The sequence below is a fragment of the Pogoniulus pusillus genome, chromosome 2, assembly GCF_015220805.1.
Source record: "Pogoniulus pusillus isolate bPogPus1 chromosome 2, bPogPus1.pri, whole genome shotgun sequence".
NCBI lineage: Eukaryota > Metazoa > Chordata > Aves > Piciformes > Lybiidae > Pogoniulus > Pogoniulus pusillus.
In genome coordinates, this window is record NC_087265.1 from 36,589,754 (window position 1) to 36,609,093 (window position 19,340).

Here is a 19,340-nt window from a genome sequence, read left to right on the forward strand (position 1 = left end):
AATTTTTACCATTTTCTAGAGGTATCTCAATCTCCTCTCACATTTGTTTGTGGATTTTCAATTTTTTCCCCATTTCAGCTTGATGGGATGGAAAAAATGAAGGTAGCTACCTTCACTGTTTTGCAGACAAACAAAGAGTATAAAACGTTCCATGGAATCACCTCCCCACTGCTTTCTAACAATGCCCTCCAGAGATCCAGGCCAAGTAAATGATGAATTACCTCAAGAAATATAATTTTCTCACATCCTTCTGTCCTAAGGAGAGACCTCATGTTCTTCCACATACAGGCCACAATGCAGTTTAAGACAAGTTATTCACTTGATTTTTTATGGCAGTTGCTCTTCACAAAATAGTCACAACTCTCATAGGCCATCCCAAGATGAATACCAATACCTCAATCAATGTCAACAGATGCTGAGATGCTGCATGGCCTGTCAGACAAACTGCTCCTTAGCCATAGTGGACTCTATACAGTGCCAGGTCTCCTTGTGAAAATGTAAGATCAATCACAGAGGCTGAGAAGCATCTCCTCTGAGGAGAGGATGAGGGAGCTGGGGTTGTTTAGCCTGGAGAAGAGGAGGCTTAGGGGAGGACCTCATTGCTACCTACAACTATCTGAAAGGAGGTTGTAGCCAGGTGGGGGTCGGTCTCTTCTCCCAGACAACCAGCAATAGAACAAGGGGACACAGTCTCAAGTTGTGCCAGGGGAGGTCTAGGCTGGATGTTAGGAGGAAGTTCTTCACAGAGAGAGTGATTTGCCACTGGAATGGGCTGCCCAGGGAGGTGGTGGAGTCACCATCCCTGGAGGTGTTCAAGAAAAGGCTGGATGAGGCACTTAGTGCCATGGTCTAGTTGACTGGCTAGGGCTGGGTGCTAGGTTGACCTGGATGATCTTGGAGGTCTGTTCCAACCTGGTTGATTCTATAATTCTATATACCAACTACATCAGAAGACCTGAGATGATGAAACAATAAACTATCTCTTAGCTTTCCAGACAGACCCTGGATTACTGTCTGTTGCCAGTGGACGTGATCAGGGATAGAAAAATAGCATATTTTGGAGTTTCTCATTGCCTGTATGCTCTGCATAGCTGTCACACAATCACGATTATCCTCATTGTATCCAGTGTCCCATTCCCTACTAAGCTATTTCCTTCACATCTCATCAGTCTTCCCAAAATTTTTTCCTAGTACAATATTGAGTGATTTTCAGCATTTCAAACATCAGTCCTTACCATCTGCTGTTAACTGAAGTACCTGGTTTGTGAATCTGCCTATACTTGCAATGATGCTTAATAAGTGCCTGGGTAACCTTTCACCACCAGCATCTTCACACAAGCAGGGAGCAAAATCCTGGACTGTCTTTAGAAGAAATTGCTTTATCCTGATATGAGATGCTTGAACCCTCCATGAGAAGGTTCTCATGGGCTCATTCTGAGGTCAGATCTGTGGCACTGTTAAATCTTTTACATCTTGTATTGAGAACAAAGTTACTCCATGTAACAGAAGAATTAAGATTAGCAGAAAAAGTCTTAAAGACCTGCCAGTGCACACTGCAGGTGAATTGGGCTACAGAAACATCAGTGTATGGCAATTCCCTACATCTTATCAATGCATAGAGACTACAACCATTAGGTTTCCACTGTGCATTTAGAGGGTATGAGTACAACACAGATCTGAGCACTCTGCCTGGATGCAAGCAGTCACACTAGAAAACACTACCATTGTTCCATGGCTTTGGTCAGTCTGTGTCCATTTTCCCCATCACAACTAAGAGTTACTTCTCCATCCTTATTAGACAGATATCACTGTTCTCTTAACTGGAGCTACTCAGAGTTTTGAAGCATTTCAATGATAACCCTTTTTACCCCTCTTCCAAATGTAACCCTTTGCCCATTACTTTAAGATTTCTGGGAAACAATTCCTTGTCTCCCACTAAACTTTGACTAATTTTACAAAACAATTCGACCAGAAGCCACTAAGATATCTTAACAAAGTGAAAAGTCAGGACAGAGCTTGTTGTGACATTATGTCATTACCTGAAGACTGAAAATATGGATGGTCACACACATGAGCTGGTCTGTGCTCCACATGTCCTACCTCTACCACCTTCAAGATAGAGATTCATAGTATATCCAGAGTTAAAAATCCAGCACCATAAAATGCCATACCCTCGTGCACCAATCAGACTTACTAAACCAGTATTATCTCTACAATGAAAGGAAGAATTCCCCTTTTCCAGAAAACTTGTAGCAGCTAGGAAAAAAACTTAGGAGGGGATTTTTCAAAAGTCATAGTGTCAGCTCTGTGAAGTCAGCAGTGCAGAATCATCTTGCACTGGGCTACACAGCAAAGCTTGCACAGGGCTAGGTCACATGGGCTTTTTAGGGAACTACTTGCATATCCAGAAGCTAGAATATATAAGGCAAAGAAGCTGGGGGGAAACCAGCAGATGGCTAATGAAAAGATCAGGAGCAGGGCTAAGAGAAAAGGAAAGCAAAACAAAACCAAGCAGTTTCTCAGCAGAGGACTTCTTGTAACTACAAGCCATACAACTATGAGTAGCATGATGACCTGCTTGTTGTTTCTCTTCAGTCAGAGAAATGGAATGAGGTTGCCATTACTGATTTAACCAGAATTGCAGTACAGAATAAATGTGCCCAAAAATATACTTTGGTGTTTTTTTTTTCCCCTGGTAGCTAGAGCAACTCTGCAAGGCTAAGGATGGTCAGAGACTTCTTCTGATGAAAGGCAACACAGAGTTGGGCATTTTGAAAATTCTAGAGTATATAAAGTACAACAGGCTTCTGGAGAGCAGTGGGAAAACAGAACAACATAAGATTTAACCATGTCCCTTACACTATAATTAAACTAAGATTTAGCAATTTTATTTAATGTTACCAAATTCTCAAAGGAAATGGTTTTCTCTCTCTGTACTGCTACCAGAGAACTATTAATTAGGAAGACAAAAACACAGAGCATGTTGCTACATCCATCCATCCATCCATCCATCCATCCATCCATCCATCCATCCACAGTGTGTATCCAGTAAGGCAGCCTTCCTTATAGAATCATAGAATCAACCAGGTTGGAAGAGAACTCCAAGATCATCCAGTCCAACCTATCACCCAGACCTATCCAGTCAACTAGACCATGGCACTAAATGCCTCATCCAGTCTTTTCTTGAACACCTCCAGGGATGGTGCCTCCACCACCTCCCTGGGCAGCCCATTCCAATGGGAAATCACTCTCTCTGTGAAGAACTTCTTCCTAATATCCAGCCTATACCTACCCTGGCATAACTTGAGACTGTGTCCCCTTGTTCTGTTGCTGGTTACCTGGGAGAAGAGGCCACCCCCCACCTGGCTACAATGTCCCTTCAGGTAGTTGTAGACAGTAATAAGATCACCCCTGAGCCTCCTCTTCTCCAGGCTAAACAGGCCCAGCTCTCTCAACCTCTCCTCATAGGATTTGTGCTCCAGGCCCCTCACCAGCTTTGTTGCCCTTCTCTGGACATGTTCCAGCACCTCAACATCCCTCAACATGCCCAGAACTGGACACAGTACTCAAGGTGTGGTCTGACCAGTGCTGAGTACAGGGGAAGAATAACCTCCCTTGCCTCTTAAATGGAAATACCACATGCTATTAGGGTTTGCACTTTAAGTATGGAAGTGACCAGCCTATAAACAAGATTTTAACAGCTTCTCTTTCTTGAACAACTCTGATTTTAATTAATCTTCAGCCATAAACCATTCATTTTAAATGGCACTTAGAAAATCTTAATTTTGCACATTATCAAATGGTTCACAAATAGCAATCTCTGAGCAGAAGCGTAATGATTTTCCTTTCCCTCACTTGGAACTTACTGGCCTTACAATCAATTCTGGCTTCTTAATTAACCACATACACATATTAGCATTTAAAAATTAAATGGTGTTTTGTTAAAAAAAGTTATTGTGCAGAGAAAAGTTAATACATATACACACGTTATTCTGCTGCTGATTAAAGGAGCAAGCATGAGATTCTGGTCAAACTACATAAAACAAAATCTAGCATCTCCTGCTCACACTAGGAAATATGTTATGGCAGGAACACATGCAAGGCCATATGATTTCATTGCAGCTGCATGGACTATCTCATTTTGTCTTTATTTGTACATTTAAGAGGCTGACAACACCATCTGTATTTCACTCTGTATTTTTGGTACGGTCTCATCCTCCAGTAACAGACCTGCTCTTTCTCCAGAGATCTTTTGCATTTGCATTCAAATGACTGAAAGAATGGGACATTACCAATAAAGAGGCAGAATTAATGTAAAATAATTCCATACAGTAATATATCACATAAGAAAAGACACGGTTGGAGGGCAAGGAAAAAAAACAAACCAAAACAAAGCTGAATGCTTAACACAGCTGCCAAAACTCAGGCTCACTAGTATCTGCAGCAGGACAGCCACAAGGGAGTTGTGGGAGTGCAGTATATAAAATTTTACACATCTGTCAATAAGTGAGGTGATCCAAATGCAAACCTTAGCATGCAGGATTCATGCAGGCAGATTTGTGACTATTCCTGACAGAATTTATTTCTCCTGAAGAATGCATGGCCTTAACAAGCGTGCACACATTACATGGCAGCAGCCGCTCTGCGCTGCTTAAAGTTTGACAACTTTCTTCTGTTCAGACACAGCATAAAATGCTCAGGATCATCCAAGTTTCACAAAACCTGGGGTTTCTGTGACAAGCAAACACTAGGGCCAGGGTCCCAAAGTTGGAAAGATCTGGATGAGGGGTTCCTGGGCACTAGCACTTTGAATGTTACCTGTAAAGTAGTTTTAGTGGAATGCTACCAGTAGACTAATTATTTTTTTATATATAGGAGTGATTAAAACCAAGGCTCATTTAACCATGTCCCAGGAGGTCCAGTTACTCAGCATTTCCCCTAGTTAGCACAGTCAGTCTGCAGCACTCATTTGTCCCTTCTGAGGAAGAAAACTGCAAATGTTATCAGCACCAAAAACCACAATACAAGGGTAACTACAACAGCACAACATACACTCCTGTGGAATTGTTGGTCAAAGCGGTTTCAGAACTGCCATGCCTCCATGGCAGGAAAGCAACACTGAGAGCCCCCAGGAACCATTGTACTTGCCAGTGCCAGTTTAAATTTAACTGTCATCAGAAATCTGGAAGGGCAGGAAGTTGCCAAATACTGAGTTTCTGTTTTTAACATTATGGAGAACAGTGACCAGATTGCAGCCAAAGTTTCACAAGTCCCTGTAATCTGTCTCAGGAAGAGTAAATTTCAGAGAAACCAGAGGAGTGTCTCAAGGGATGCAAGGTAGTATAGGGCAAGACAACAGCATAGACAATTTTAGGACTGCAAGCAGAAGAGGCTATACCATAAGAGAGTATACACATTGCTTGTACTTGTCAGTTGAACTATTCCAACGTGTGCCCATAATTATCTTTCTACTGTAACACAAGATATCATGGCAAAGGGTACGGAGGTATTACACAGCCTTATTCAATTTCTACCTTGCCTCCACAACACCCATCTTTAAGAATTATTATTCCTCAGTAAAGGGCCATCTACTCCTACAGCTTTTGCTAGTCAGTGATAGAGAGGGTTGTGAATGGCCATGCAATGAGTGATGCCCACAGCAGCTTGGACTGAGAACAAGAAATCTTCAGTTTTCTGGCTTATAAAGCATGTAGGGCTAAGTAACATGTCTGGACATGCTTAAGTTAGCCTTCTTGAACAAAGGCTTTTCTGTGCATTTCTGGGTTCCTATGGCCTGGGATGGAACAGGGCAGGAACAACATACACATGCCCAAAAGCCAAGCATGTAGCCTGCTTTTTAGTAAATAATGCTCCCTTTGCTAAATTTCAAAACTTGGTACTCTTTTTACTTTACACACAGCCTACTTTTCCCATTTGATTTCTCAGAACACACAGCAAATTTTTCCTTTAATCTTTTCCCTGGAGAGGCAGATTGCTCAATGCCCTGCCCCACTCTGTCATGACTCTGGCAAGATCTGAGCGTGGGACATGAGAGGCAGAGTCAGGGTTGAGCAGAAGGATGGCTTTCATTTCCCCATTTTCACCTTTGTATGTTGCTAGATTATTCATTTTATGGAAGAGTGCAAGTTTCCATAAGGAGACTTTCACCCTGAAAGAAAGAAGATACAATTTTCTCAGCCTATTAATTAACATCATAGAGTATAAGATCTTGCACAGTAGGACTCAACATAGCATCTCTGAAAACAGAAAGCTGGATCAGACTAAAGGCTTGGACTCTACTCCTGTGTAATAAAAGAGTGTTGGGGATTTTATTAGCATTTAAAAACTGCAACAAGATACAGACCTGAATTTGTTCTTACTAAACAAAGGAAAACTGCATTCATTTTTGTCAGACCAGCACTTTGAAATTCCTCAAGATAAGACACAGAGATAAATGAAGATTTACATTTGGCAATGGGTTTGGCATCAGACTTTAAATGCTTCATAGTTCTGTGCTGAGGAAATAAGTTGAGTGAAGTCTCTAGGACCTTTCTGGAGATGTACTTGGGAGTGTTTGGATATACTTGACAGCACCATGTTCAAGGAAGGAAATTGCTTATTTGAAATGTGAGAAAGGGTTGTACTGTGTGACATGCTTGACATTTAAGTGATAATAGTGTTGTGCGTATGCTCTTTTGGCTTTGGTCTGACACCTAGGCTCTGCCATGGTGCAACTTAGTACTGTCATGCTACAGCCTCGATGACTAAACTCAGAGAGATGTGACTTACCACTTGTTTCAGGAACATATGGGCCATAGATCACCCAGCCTCTGCCACGGGCTGGGGAAGCATAGAACATCTCAGGCAAAGACTGCAAGTTCCCCAGCAGCACAAGGTGGCTGTGTAGGCTACACCATCTTTTGGGATACTATTTGCATTACAGAAAATTGTGGCTAATTAGAATTAAACAGAAAAAATGTTTGGTTTACAAAGAAATGTGTGATTTTGCCAACTAATTTTTTCTTCACTCTGACTTAACATTCACACAATACACTGATCACACCAATGCTTTCGCTATATTCACTAATAAGGGCAATTTACATTTATATAGCACCTCTCTTACTTAAGAATTCAAAAGCTTTCATCAAAATATACACAAAAAATTACATCTATTTCACTGAATATAGTCATTGTTGGAATGAAAATCAACAAAATTGTGAAGCAATGCAGAAGAACGTTACACAACAGCTCCAAATAAGACACAAAGCAAGGCCCTCAAAAACCTAAAACAAAGAAATCCTTGGAATATCAGACATAAGTTTAGGTAAAGGGGAGGACAGTACAGCAAAGAGCAACGTGAAACAGGTCGGTGTGTACCCTGGAGAGCAGTTCTTGGAGGCAGCAAACATACTTCATAATCTTTAAAGCAACACACTTAATACATGTACAGCCTATTGCTTCTTTGCATTCTGAGGGAGATTCTCAGCTTAAATTGTGAATCCACCAAGAAGAATGAAGCAGGAACACTTGATGGATTCTGATGATGAGAAAAGGGAAGGTGAGCAAGGGTATGCCAATAATGAACAGAACTATCTGACCACTAAGCTTCTTACTTTACAAATGGCCTATGAATTTTAAAAGGTCTAATTATGTTAATAAATTCTTCTGCAAAAATAACATAAACTTCTATTAAGTTTATTTCAAATAAAAGAAAAATGAACCTCCTGCTTCAAATGATGAGTTTTAATTCTCTATCATAACGACATGTAACTGGAATTCCCAGACTAAAATGAAATCATTTATTCTCTCTCTGTTCAAACTTCTCTTCTATCCCAAACCCCATTTACTTTAGTCACTGATCAAGTCTCCACACACTATATTACAAGCCAAGAGTCAGAGGTGGGAGAAAAAGCCATCCATCTAAAGCAAAATTAACAGCGAAGCTTTAAGACAGAGCATGCATGTGCTAGCAAGACCAAAGCACGAGCTATTACATGACAAATGTTTTGATAAATGTTCACTCCTGAAAACACAAAATAACTTTGGTTTGGCTAATAAGCACCCATTATAGTGTTTCCCATCATTTTGAGGCAGACAAAGTAGTTTTCATACTTGACCCTTGAAAGCAGAATTGGTTTTGTAATTAAGATGTTATCCAGGGATTTTTCTTCCCATTTCTCTTTCTTCTTTCTGTACTTCTCCACCAGCACAGAAAAAATTTCTTGCCTGAAGTTGCCACTATACTCAACAACTGCTGGCTGAAGCCTCACGACCCATTGCATAAATTCAAACAAAATTAGTCACTTTTGGCACATTTCTGCTGGCAAACAATAATCTTTTTGTCTCCAAGAAAAAGATGAAAGAGAAAAAACAAAGGCAGCCTAATAAAATCCCCTATTACTATTGTTCCCTAATCTGGTTAAATTCAGAAAAGCAAAGTTGTTCTGGACTGTTTGTCTTTACAGTACAGAATCAGCATGTAACAGTCTCTCAGTGTGACTTCTGATACCAGGAACAGATACGAGGTAACTTTTCTTGCCTGGTAGATGCTTTGGTTTTAGTTTTTCATTGCTACCATATGATTACAGATAAATCCACATTAAAATCCAGGATCCCAACACTGAATCCAAACCTGGTTGGGACTTTAGTCTTATCCACATGGCAAGTCGAGAGCTCATTCAGTGTAGTTACAACCACAACAGAAGCAACCAAATAGAAGAGGTAAGAGAGAAAGACTTGAGTATTTCTTTTTGCTGCATGGTAAAACAATGTATAGGCCAAATTTCCAAACTAATGATGTTTTAAAATGTTAAACTAAAAAAGTTCTGCTAAGTAAGCTTCATGACAACATCTTATTCCAATTGAGTTATGTCTGCATATAGGTTTACTTGAAAATTACATGAACCTGAATCCAGACTCCCTCCTGCTGGGAATTCCCAGATTTTGGTTTACTGAGTCACTAAGAACTCAGTTTCTGATCACAGAATGCTAGGGGTTGGAAGGCACCTCTGGAGACCATCTAGTCCAACTCCATCCAGAGCAGGTTAATTTGTGTGACTTCAGTGACAATTGCATCAAGGCTCTCCTAGTTGAGGCAAAATCTGCTAGGTGGCAAAACCCTGCGGTTGCTACCTCTTATTTCGCTCTCTTAACTCTTATGCAGAAGGGGAAGAGTCAATAAGAAGAAAACATTAGCAGTGTCACTATGTTTGGAAAGATCTCTACCATACTGTATTTAGGTGAAAAAGAGACACTTGGCCTATTCCCTGCTACAAGGTTGGATTTATGTCAGAAGCGGTTTATTACTGTTTATACCCATGACTCAGTAGACATTTTGAAAGTACTATGATGACACAAACTGAAAACATTCCTGTATCTGTGCTCAAATATTTCTCAAAAATTAACAAGTGTGGTGTCAGACAGCACAGACTGAGGCTATGTTACGGGGAGACACTACAGATTGTAAAATGAACAATTCTTCAAGCCCCCCATGTTGTACTCCATCAGCTCATCTTTTCAATGTGGGCTTGTATATCTTGCCTACATATTCATATGCTGGTTTGAAAAACTCAACCTCAGTACATTTATACCACGATAGTAATGAAGCCTTATGTTCTTTTAGCCCCAAATTGCAGAGCAGCCAGTTTTAAAAGCACCATAATGGCGAGTACATCACCAACTCAAAGGAATTTCTGCTTGCTTTTTAACTCAGGGAAAAACGTGAACATCTTTCTTTAAAGCTATGAACCTGGAAGCTTGACAGTAAGGATTAAAAATTGCTCTTTCCTTCCCACTTGGTTATTGGAAAGGCTGTGAAAGGCAATCAGTCTTGTGAAGCCACACTTTGCAGCCTGCATAAAAATGCCATGATTCCCAGTCCTCTCCCCAACCTAATTGAAAGTGCGTAATATCACACAGCTGGGGAAAACTAAACCATAAACATATGCAATGTATCAAGCTATCATACAAAACCTGTTACTAATAGGCACTTGATGATCTGCAGGATGGAAAGGGACCTGAAAACAGAGATTATTTTTGCTGCAGGCTAAGAACTTTTTCCGATTGAAAGAGGAAAAACCACTCTCTCAGCAGTGCAGGAATTGGACTGTTCATTCATTCTGTTTGTGAAATATGGACTTTTCTTTAATGATTTCTGTTTGACTGCTGCCTTGCTTAGATGCTTTGGGGGTACTGCTGCAGCAAATCACAGCTTTCTAGCAGAAAATACCAGGAAATGTTTGGGGCATCTGAACAACACCCCTATATCCTGCCTAGCCCCAGGCTCCCTCCTCAGCAAGCTATCATTCTTTGTAATGCCAGGTGGTAATATTACCTGTCGCCAGGAGTCTGTGGGTAATGCTGCTTGTTTATTTTTGCATACAGTCCTTCCAAGTGCTCCCTCTCCACTGGTGCTGAAGGAGAATCACGTGGATACACAAAGGTTTCTGCTACTGCTGGTGATGATGGCCTGTAGATGCTTGCCGGTGGATAAGCCTCTCGGAAATTATTTACTCTGGCATAGTTGGGATCCACCTCATCATCGTCAATGTCAGGTCCTCCAGGACCAGCAGAATAATCACTCAGGCCTCTCAGTTGCTTTTGCCGTAACTCATGATGCTTTGCACCAATCCTAACAGTGAAAAAGAAAAAAACAAATATAGTTTGGACCTGCTTCAGCAGTTGGATCTACTTCAATGGCAACCACAGACACTGACTCATCACCAGTCCCAAACCCAACTGCTTCCAGTGCACTGTGAAACTGGTGCCAGATAAACAAAATGGTGCATGCAGTACTTTTGTTCTTAATCTCTGGCAACCACCTAACTAGCTAAGGTTGGTCATAATTCTGAGGAATAAAACTAATGCTGAACCTAGTCTGGCTTTTCACAAGTGTATATGTGCACACGTGCATGCACAAACACATACAGTTCTAATTCTACGCCCACTCTCCAATTTGCAGCTAATATATCTAACCCAATCTGGAAAATTGTTTAGTCAGTAAAATTGTTACTGCCTCTTGGTCACTTGAGCCACCTAGATTCTCCTAAATGCATTAACTTGTCAAAACGAGATTAGATGTGAATGCAAATTGAGAGATGGCATGGTTGTCTCAAAGCAAAGGACCACAGTTTATTTGCTGAAGATTAATTAAAAAAACCACAATATTTTGGCTCTGTAGATGGGGAAATCATGCCTTACTGTATAGGGGAGAGGGACTAAGTAAAACAGCAAAGAAATTAATAGAAATCTGACAGAGATGAATTGCTACATATAAGTGAATTAAAGACTATTACTGGCAGTACTCCACTGCGATAAAGCCTTAAGTGGTATTACAAAATGCTGCTGCTAATCAGGGCTTTTGTGTAATCTCTTTGGAATAGTAAAACATAGTCAGGTAAATTTCAAACTCGGCTGATATTCAACGATTCGATGTTCATACTGGAGGGAAAAAAAACCCTACAGCAAGGTTCTGTAAGCATGGAACTTCTGTTAACTGTTGAGCTACTCTTCAACACAGTGTGATTAAATGCAGTGAGATGGATCTGGCAGAATGCTGACCACAGTATGTAATAAATAGCATTTACAGAAAGTAACCGAGCACGGGGGAAGAAACAAAGAACAAAGACACACAGAGATGCGGTGCCTGACAGAAGAAGTCAATGCTAGCTGTTGACTGTATCTGAAATACAGCAGCAGCATAGAAAGAACAGTATCTGCACCACAGGAGAATAAGTTAAAAGAGTCTAGAAGCCCTGGTTGCCCTACTAAAGCATAATAGCCTCAGGATTCTGCTTAGTGAAAAATGAAGATGTGCTAGAGAAAGTCTTTAAAAGGCATGGAGAAAATGGGTCCCTAAATAAACAGATGAACACATTGGGAGCTTCCAGTCTGACAGGCAGGAATAATTAAGTGCAGAATGGGATTCATACTATTTATTTTATTTCATTAGAATTGTATCATCAAAATAAATGCTAATACTTCTCAAATAATTTGTAGCTAAAAAGGCGAATGACAACAACATGTCATTCTACACGACCACCTTAGTACCTGAGTGTGCATCACTATTTTCCAGTTACCCTTCTCCATTAACTGTTCTGGACGTATCTAGACATGACACTAGTTTTTAACACTTAAAATGCAGAAAATGCAGTCATACTTCACAGCTTGCATGTAATCCAGCTCTTGACAGTTGATAGGGTGCCCACTAACCATTCTGCCTTCCCTCAGTGAACCTGTCTCCTCTCTAGTACACACAGGTGTGCCCTGCCTTGAGTAATGCATGTGGTTTTGGGCACCTCAATGTAGGAAAGACATCAGACTATTATAGAGTGCTTCCAGAGAAGAGTGGCCAAGATATTGAAAGGTCTCAAAGGCAAGACTTTGTAGGAGTGGCTGAGGTCACTTATTTTGTTCAGCTTGGTGAGAAGAAGGTTGAAGGGTGACCTCATCATAAATTCCTCAGACAGCAGCAGAGGGAGAGATGCTGACCTCCTCTCTCTGGTCCTCTCTCTGGTGACCAATGACAGGACACAAGGGAATCATGGGATGCTCAGATTGGACATCAGGAAAAGATGCTTCACTGAGAATGTGGTCGGTCACTGGAACAGGGTCCCTAGGGAAGTAGTGATAGCACCAAGATCACCAGAGTTCAAGGAGTGTCTAGATGACGCCCCTGGTTATATGATTTTGTCTTAGCTAGTCCTGCAAGGAGCAAGGAATTCAACTTGATTATGCTTATGGGTCCCTTTCAACTTGAAATATTCTACGGTTCTATGAAATTTTTACTATAATCAGGTTCCTGATCTCAGCCCAGTTAGTTTTCTTTATTTTTTCTTAGGATGTCATTAAAAATACTCACGAAGCCTCAGTGTAGTTTGCTACAATAGTTCTCAGAGATGAGAGGATGATAAGAAGAAATAAGCCACAATCTGTCTCAGGTTTCTGCACTGAAGCTCCCTAAAAATTACTAAGATTTTCTCCATTTTCCCTCCTAGATCTCCTTTTCCTAGCACAACCATCTCCTCTTCCACCCATAACCTTCATTCCATTTCTCTTTTGCTTCACATTTTCATGCCACATGTACTTACACATCGAAATGGTGGTTTTGTTCAGGATGGGTGATTATCTTCAAATGCAACATCACCTACAATAATGCAGCACCTTGAAGAAGCTGCAGATTTTAAAATGAACCTTTGGTTCTGCTCACAAGTCTGACTCTACCCACAAGAGAAATTTTATGGAGGGTACAGCCTGGTGTCAATATGTGATAAGTTCTGTCAATAAGGTACATATTCTCTCAGTTTACTGCCAACTGTGCCGGCTTAGCTGGACATATTCTCTTATTTTGCTGCTGACTGTACTGGCTTAGTTGGCTACTGGCTTCTTGGGACAGTGAGAGTTTAATTTGCAGAACAACAGGACATACAACTTATTCTTTGTAAAATGAATGGTGACACTGGCACAGAGCTCAGTAAAAAACATGTTTTTATTCATAAAGCAACAGACAATGGCAAGAGGAGAAAGTCAGCCATGAGAAGCTGTGTATGGAAACAGAAACTAAATGGCAGTGGTCAGCCTGCATTGCTAGGAAATGAGTAACAATCAGAGAGCAGCTAAAAGGATGCAAAGACTTTGCAAGGGTTTGTGCATAAGGTTAAAAGATTATGAAGCAGGGAGTGGTGGAGGAAGCCAGTCAGCCTATGATCATGAGTGATACACTACATTCAATACAGGAAGTTGAGGTGAAGTTATCACTTGGTCCATTCATGTGAAAACTAATTGGCCTTTTAAGGTGCTGCATCTTGTACTACAAGGAGGGGGTGGATGTCCACTGCAAGTAACGCCTCAGACATCAGTGAAACAGGGAGGGAGGCCTACACTGATGTTTTCCATCTTTTATATATACAGTCACTTCAAGAAAAACTCTCTTGCAGAAGGATGAACATTTTACATGTCTGTGCTAGTTTGAAGCAAGCTAGAATGTTTTGGTAACAGAACTAGATAACGGGCAGTGAAATGAAAACAATTGATGTCAACTTCTCTCACAGTCTCGCTGAGAACTCTGGGAAGAAGAAGTAAACTTTCTCCATTTTTTTGTCTTTCTCTTGCCTTTGCCTTCAGACCTGGTCACATCTCATTAACCCTGCTCCTACTAACCTTGCTCCCTAACCTCTTGGCCGCACCTCTCTTCTTCCTGAGAACTGGGGTAAGGTTGAGAGGGGCCGGGGGAGGTGTTGGGGTGGTTTGAAAGCCCCTCCTGGGGACTCAGGTTTCTGGGAGGGGAGTTGTGCTTCTGTATTGTTTATCCTTTGTATATTTCTGTATATAATTGTATATAACTGTATATATTGTAAATAGCTGCTTGTAAATTCTGCTAGCTGTAAATAAATTGCTTCATCTATATTCCCAGGGTCCGTCTGAGTTAGCTGGGTACCTACAAAGTGTGGGGGGGCGGGGTAACCCCCAAACCATCACACATGTCCCACATGGGATTAATGTCAGAAATGTAGAAACAGAGGCACTATCTTTGTTTAAAAAAAAACACAACAAAACAAGTAAAAAAATCACATAACTGTTAGCCCCTGCACCAAATAACTGTCAGTTTGGTGGTAGTCCTTGCCTCCAATATTCATGCTCTTCTTCCACTAAAATACAGAAAACACTTTGAGATTGGTGTTGTCTTCCACATTAACTCCAAAAATGCATTAAATGTTCTTAAAACCCTGTGAAATTGTGGAGAGCTTTACACTCAACTAGTGATTTAAACTCTAAACACAGACTTGAGTGCAGGAATGTATCATATGAGGTACTTGGTGCCATGGTCTAGCCTTGAGCTCTGTGGTAAAGGGTTGGACTTGATGATCTGTGAGGTCTCTTCCAACCCTGATGATACTGTGATACTGTGTGATACAAGTTTCATGACACACAAGGTCCACGTGGGATGATGCAGGTAGCAAAATAGAAGGATACTGCCTTTCAAGGAATAGTCTCATCCCATATCAGTGCAGAAGGTACAGCACACACTCCCAAGAACAGTCACCACACTTTCTCAGGGAATTTTGAGCCCTCATGTTCTTTGGACCAATACATCACCTGTCCCCTAGGTATTGAAGACCTATTTGAAAGCAAGGGTAGTGCAGCACAGCAGCATCACATGAATCTTGCTTTCATGTCTGACAGTGAGAGTAATTTGTCCTGCTATCAATACCCGTATAATTCTGCACAACAATAGCTGGAATTAGGTCACCACAATTTCCTTTTGTTCCTGTGAATAAGCATAGCTCCTTCAACTTTTCCTGAATGCAATCTTCAATTGCTGCTACTATTATAAGTCGAACTTGTTCAAGAACAATTACTTCTGTTCTATATTATACAGACCAGTCAATACGGGGTTATGTGAAATTCTTCATGATCAATGTTTCATCTTTTCAACATGACTATCATAATTGCATTAATATTTCTTCTTTCTTTTTTACTCTTCCACATAAATCTATAAAATTTCTCAGTGTTCTCTTTTTCATTTCAATCCATATTTTCATATATAGGGAAACAAACTATCAGATGGTTGCTTTGTCTTTTTGTTTGCCTGTCTTTCCATGCTTTCTCTTATGTTTTTCACTTTCAAAGTTTCTTCCTTCTTTTTAGCTTTAAATAGCCTCACTGAATATCAGCATCATGTTTTCACTCAGTTTTAAAGCAATCTTTTCTATACCACATCCCAGTAGGTACCCAGGAATTCTTTACTGAGGTTACAAAAATGAATGTGTTGTTCATTCCATCACTCCTATAATGCTCTGCCAACTCTGCTAAGCAGGAAGCTACTGCTATCTTCCACTCTAGTTGTTTACCAGTTTTGCACCTCCCTCTGCATTTCTTCCACTCTGACACAGCAGAATCTTCACTCTCCATCACAAAAACAAGACTAAAAAAAAACCCCAACACTTCCAAATCTACACAGCTATCATAGCAACCAGGCTTTTGAACAAACGATTGCTACAAGAATCCCAAACTCACAGCACAACATGGATCTGGTTAAACAAAAGTGCTGCAAATTTGTGACAAAAGATAAAAGTGTCACTCAGCACCATGATGCTGGCAGTGAAACCAGAGATGAGGAGAGGCACGAGGCACCATCTGAACAGTTCAGCATAGCACTGAAGTTTCTACAGACTTCCTGATGAGGGAAAGGGTAAAGAAAAACTAACACAGAATGAAGGGAAGTCAGATATATCTCCTTTAGGGCATCCCATGTCAATCCTGCTTTCTCTGTGTGCTAGTTTGAAGCAAGCTGGAATGTTTTGGTAAAAGAACTAGATAACGGGCAGTGAAATGAAAAAACAATTGATGTCAACTTCTCTCACAGTTACGCTGAGAGCTCTGGGAAGAAGAAGTAAACTTTCTCCATTTTGTCTTTCTTCTTCTGCTTTTGCCTTCACATCTCATTAACCTTGCTCCAACTAACCTTGCTCCCTAACCTCTTGGCTGCACCTCTCTTCTTCCTGAGAACTGGGGTAAGGTTGAGAGGGCCAGGGGAGGTATTGGGGTGGTTTGAAAGCCCCTCCTGGGGACTCAGGTTTCTGGGAGGGGAGTTGTGCTTTTGTATTGTTTATCCTTTGTATATTTCTGTATATAATTGTATATAACTGTATATATTGTAAATAGCTGCTTGTAAATTCTGCTAGCTGTAAATAAATTGCTTCATCTATATTCCCAGGGTCCGTCTGAGTTAGCTGGGTACCTACAAAGTGTGGGGGGGCGGGTAAGAGCCCAAACCATCACACTCTGACACCTAAACACCATGCTCTCCAGTTAAATCACTGCATGACATCTACATCAACTTCCTTTAGCTGTGTTTCTGTAAAAACACAACCTTTGCGCAGAAGCTGCATGAGGACAGGCAACCAAAGTGGCATATCAAGCAATGCCATTTCAGTTTTCCCTGTGACACATCTTTTTCTCAACAGCATCCAAGCACACACCATATCCTAATCTTTTCTGCTGCTTTCAAGCCCTGCTAGCTTCTCTACAACAACTGAAGGGGAAAAAAAGCTTGATAAAATACATAGCATCAACGGAACTAGAGGTAACATTTCCAAAACACGTTGCACACTATTTGTAGAAGATGAATGAAGACAGGATTCTCTACATCTAGTGAAATTCTCAAAGTAGGACATGATATTTTGAAAATGCTTCTCTGCATCTCAGTGTTCAGTAGTGCACTCCCAGAGCTATACATCAAGGAAACACTCTCACTTATCCTTCAAACAGTCTTCCAATCTGACATACCCACACAAATCACACACAGAGACTTCTCATATTGTTGATTAGAATCATAGAATCAACCAGGTTGGAAGAGACCTCCAAGATCATCCAGTCCAACCTATCAACCAGCCCTTGACAATCAACTAGACCATGGCACTAAGTGCCTCACCCAGGCTTTTCTTGAACACTTCCCGAGACAGCGACTCCACCACCTCCCTGGGCAGCCCATTCCAATGGCAAATCACTCTCTCTGGCAAGAACTTCCTCCTAACATCCAGCCTATATCTCCGCCAGCACAACTTGAGACTATGTCCCCTTGTTCTGTTGCTGGTTGCCTGGCAGAAGAGACCAACCTCTACCAGGCTACAGCCTCCCTTCAGGTAGTTGTAGGCAGCAATGAAATCACCCCGGAGCCTCCTCTTCTCCAGGCTAAATGACCCCAGCTCCCCCAGCCTCTGCTCATAGGGCTGTGTTCCAGGCCTCTCACCAGCTGATGCCTAAAATCAAGAGTATAGCAGCCACAAAAGAGTTAAGAGCCCAAATAGCTCCTTCCAGCTGCAGCTCAGAAATAGGATGGAGTTACTGTGGCTTAACAAGTTATTGTGTTTCTGCTGAGCTACTGTCAATGACCACATATGTATTCACTCTCTGTGACAAACACAATGTAAAATGCTTTAGCCTCACATCAGCTGTATTAAAAGACTGCAGTGCACAGAGTAAGGCAGCTGAAGGAAGGGATAGGAACCACTGCATGAAAACTCTGGAAGAGCTGAGCCAGAGTGGCTTCCAGAGCAGATCCAGAAATACCTTCATTAATGGAATGAGAAAGCCAGGAAATGTTGTAAGAGATACTCCTTATTTCTTGCCCCACCAAGCAGAAGATGGATGGGTGGCTAGGTGGCAAGTTTGGAACAAGATAATGCTGAAGTTTCTAAACCCAGTGTTCTGTTAAAATTAAAACACAGAACTTAATATTACCAGAAGAGTAACCCAAACCCCCTGCCATTAAAAGCTGTGGAACCCAGAGACTGCCTTCAAGAACAGAGAAACAGGAAGATATTGGATATAGCTCAACCTGCAGTTCTGGAGGCCCTACTCAAAGAAGCTCTGCATAGTCAGTCACATCCTGAGAAACTGTCACCATGTACCAGGACAGAACTCTAAAGCAGCATGTCCATCTGTCTCTGCCATCCCAAGCAAGCAAAAGGGCACTTGGTGCCCAACAGGAGACATAAGAAACAACTCAATGGCATCACTGGCTCCTAGATCTGATCACAGCACAAGAACTGCAAGTGGGAAGCTCAGCCCAGGACAGACCATGGGCTTTCTTACTGGGAGTGCTGAAAGGCTGCCATCACAACAGTTTTACCTGGAGAAAACCAACCCAAAATGAACCCACAACAAAAAGCACAGTCCTGAGATGTTCAAAGTTCTCTCTCCTTGCACTGCCTATGAGCTCTGGGTCACCTTGTTTCTTCTGGCTTCCCAGGGAAAGTGTAAAACTATTGCAACATCTTACTATTTACTGTGCACTGACCATGTGCTTAGTACTCAGCAAGGACCACGCACAAAGAATGAGATGGATTTTGCCCTGTGGTGCTAAGTACTTTGGACAGAAAATGCAGTTGCTGACCGAAACAACATACTTCACAGGACTCTGTTTATACTACACCAGCATTTCTTGTGGAGTGGACTAAAAGGAATAGACTTTGTGGAGGCAAAATGCAGGCTAACTCAATGAAAGATGTTCCTAAGGGAGAAATAGGAACAAGCAAAGATAAAATGTGTAACAGAAACCAGGCCATGCATCTTTCAGGATAATTTCTATTCTGTCTGCAATAAGAGGAGCATCATAAGAGCAGGTAAGCAAGTGTGTGTACAATCTGTTTGAGGTATATCTAAACTCTGAAAAAGGATCTGATCCTTTCAGTCTTTTGAGATCATTGAGATGCTACACATTCTTTCACTCAGTTGCTCCTTGTGAACAGCAGAATAAAAGCTGCTGCATTGCTTCCCCCCCCCCCCCACTATGTGACTGTCCCTGAGATCTACATGCTGCAATGATTATACAATTTACA

General features: G+C 41.3%; 1 protein-coding gene across 3 annotated transcripts in view; it reads right to left on the reverse strand.

Moving 5' to 3' along the window:
• Nucleotides 1-19,340, reverse strand: part of PARD3B (par-3 family cell polarity regulator beta) — a 474,018-nt gene that overhangs the window by 79,352 nt on the left and 375,326 nt on the right. For 2 of the 3 annotated variants that reach the window (XM_064161234.1, XM_064161216.1), the window contains one exon: nt 10,334-10,630. The exons of the other annotated variant lie outside the window; for it this stretch is intronic. In XM_064161234.1, coding sequence (XP_064017304.1) covers nt 10,334-10,630 — 297 coding nt within the window. The remainder of the gene's footprint in view (nt 1-10,333; nt 10,631-19,340) is intronic. 3 annotated transcript variants of the gene reach the window in all.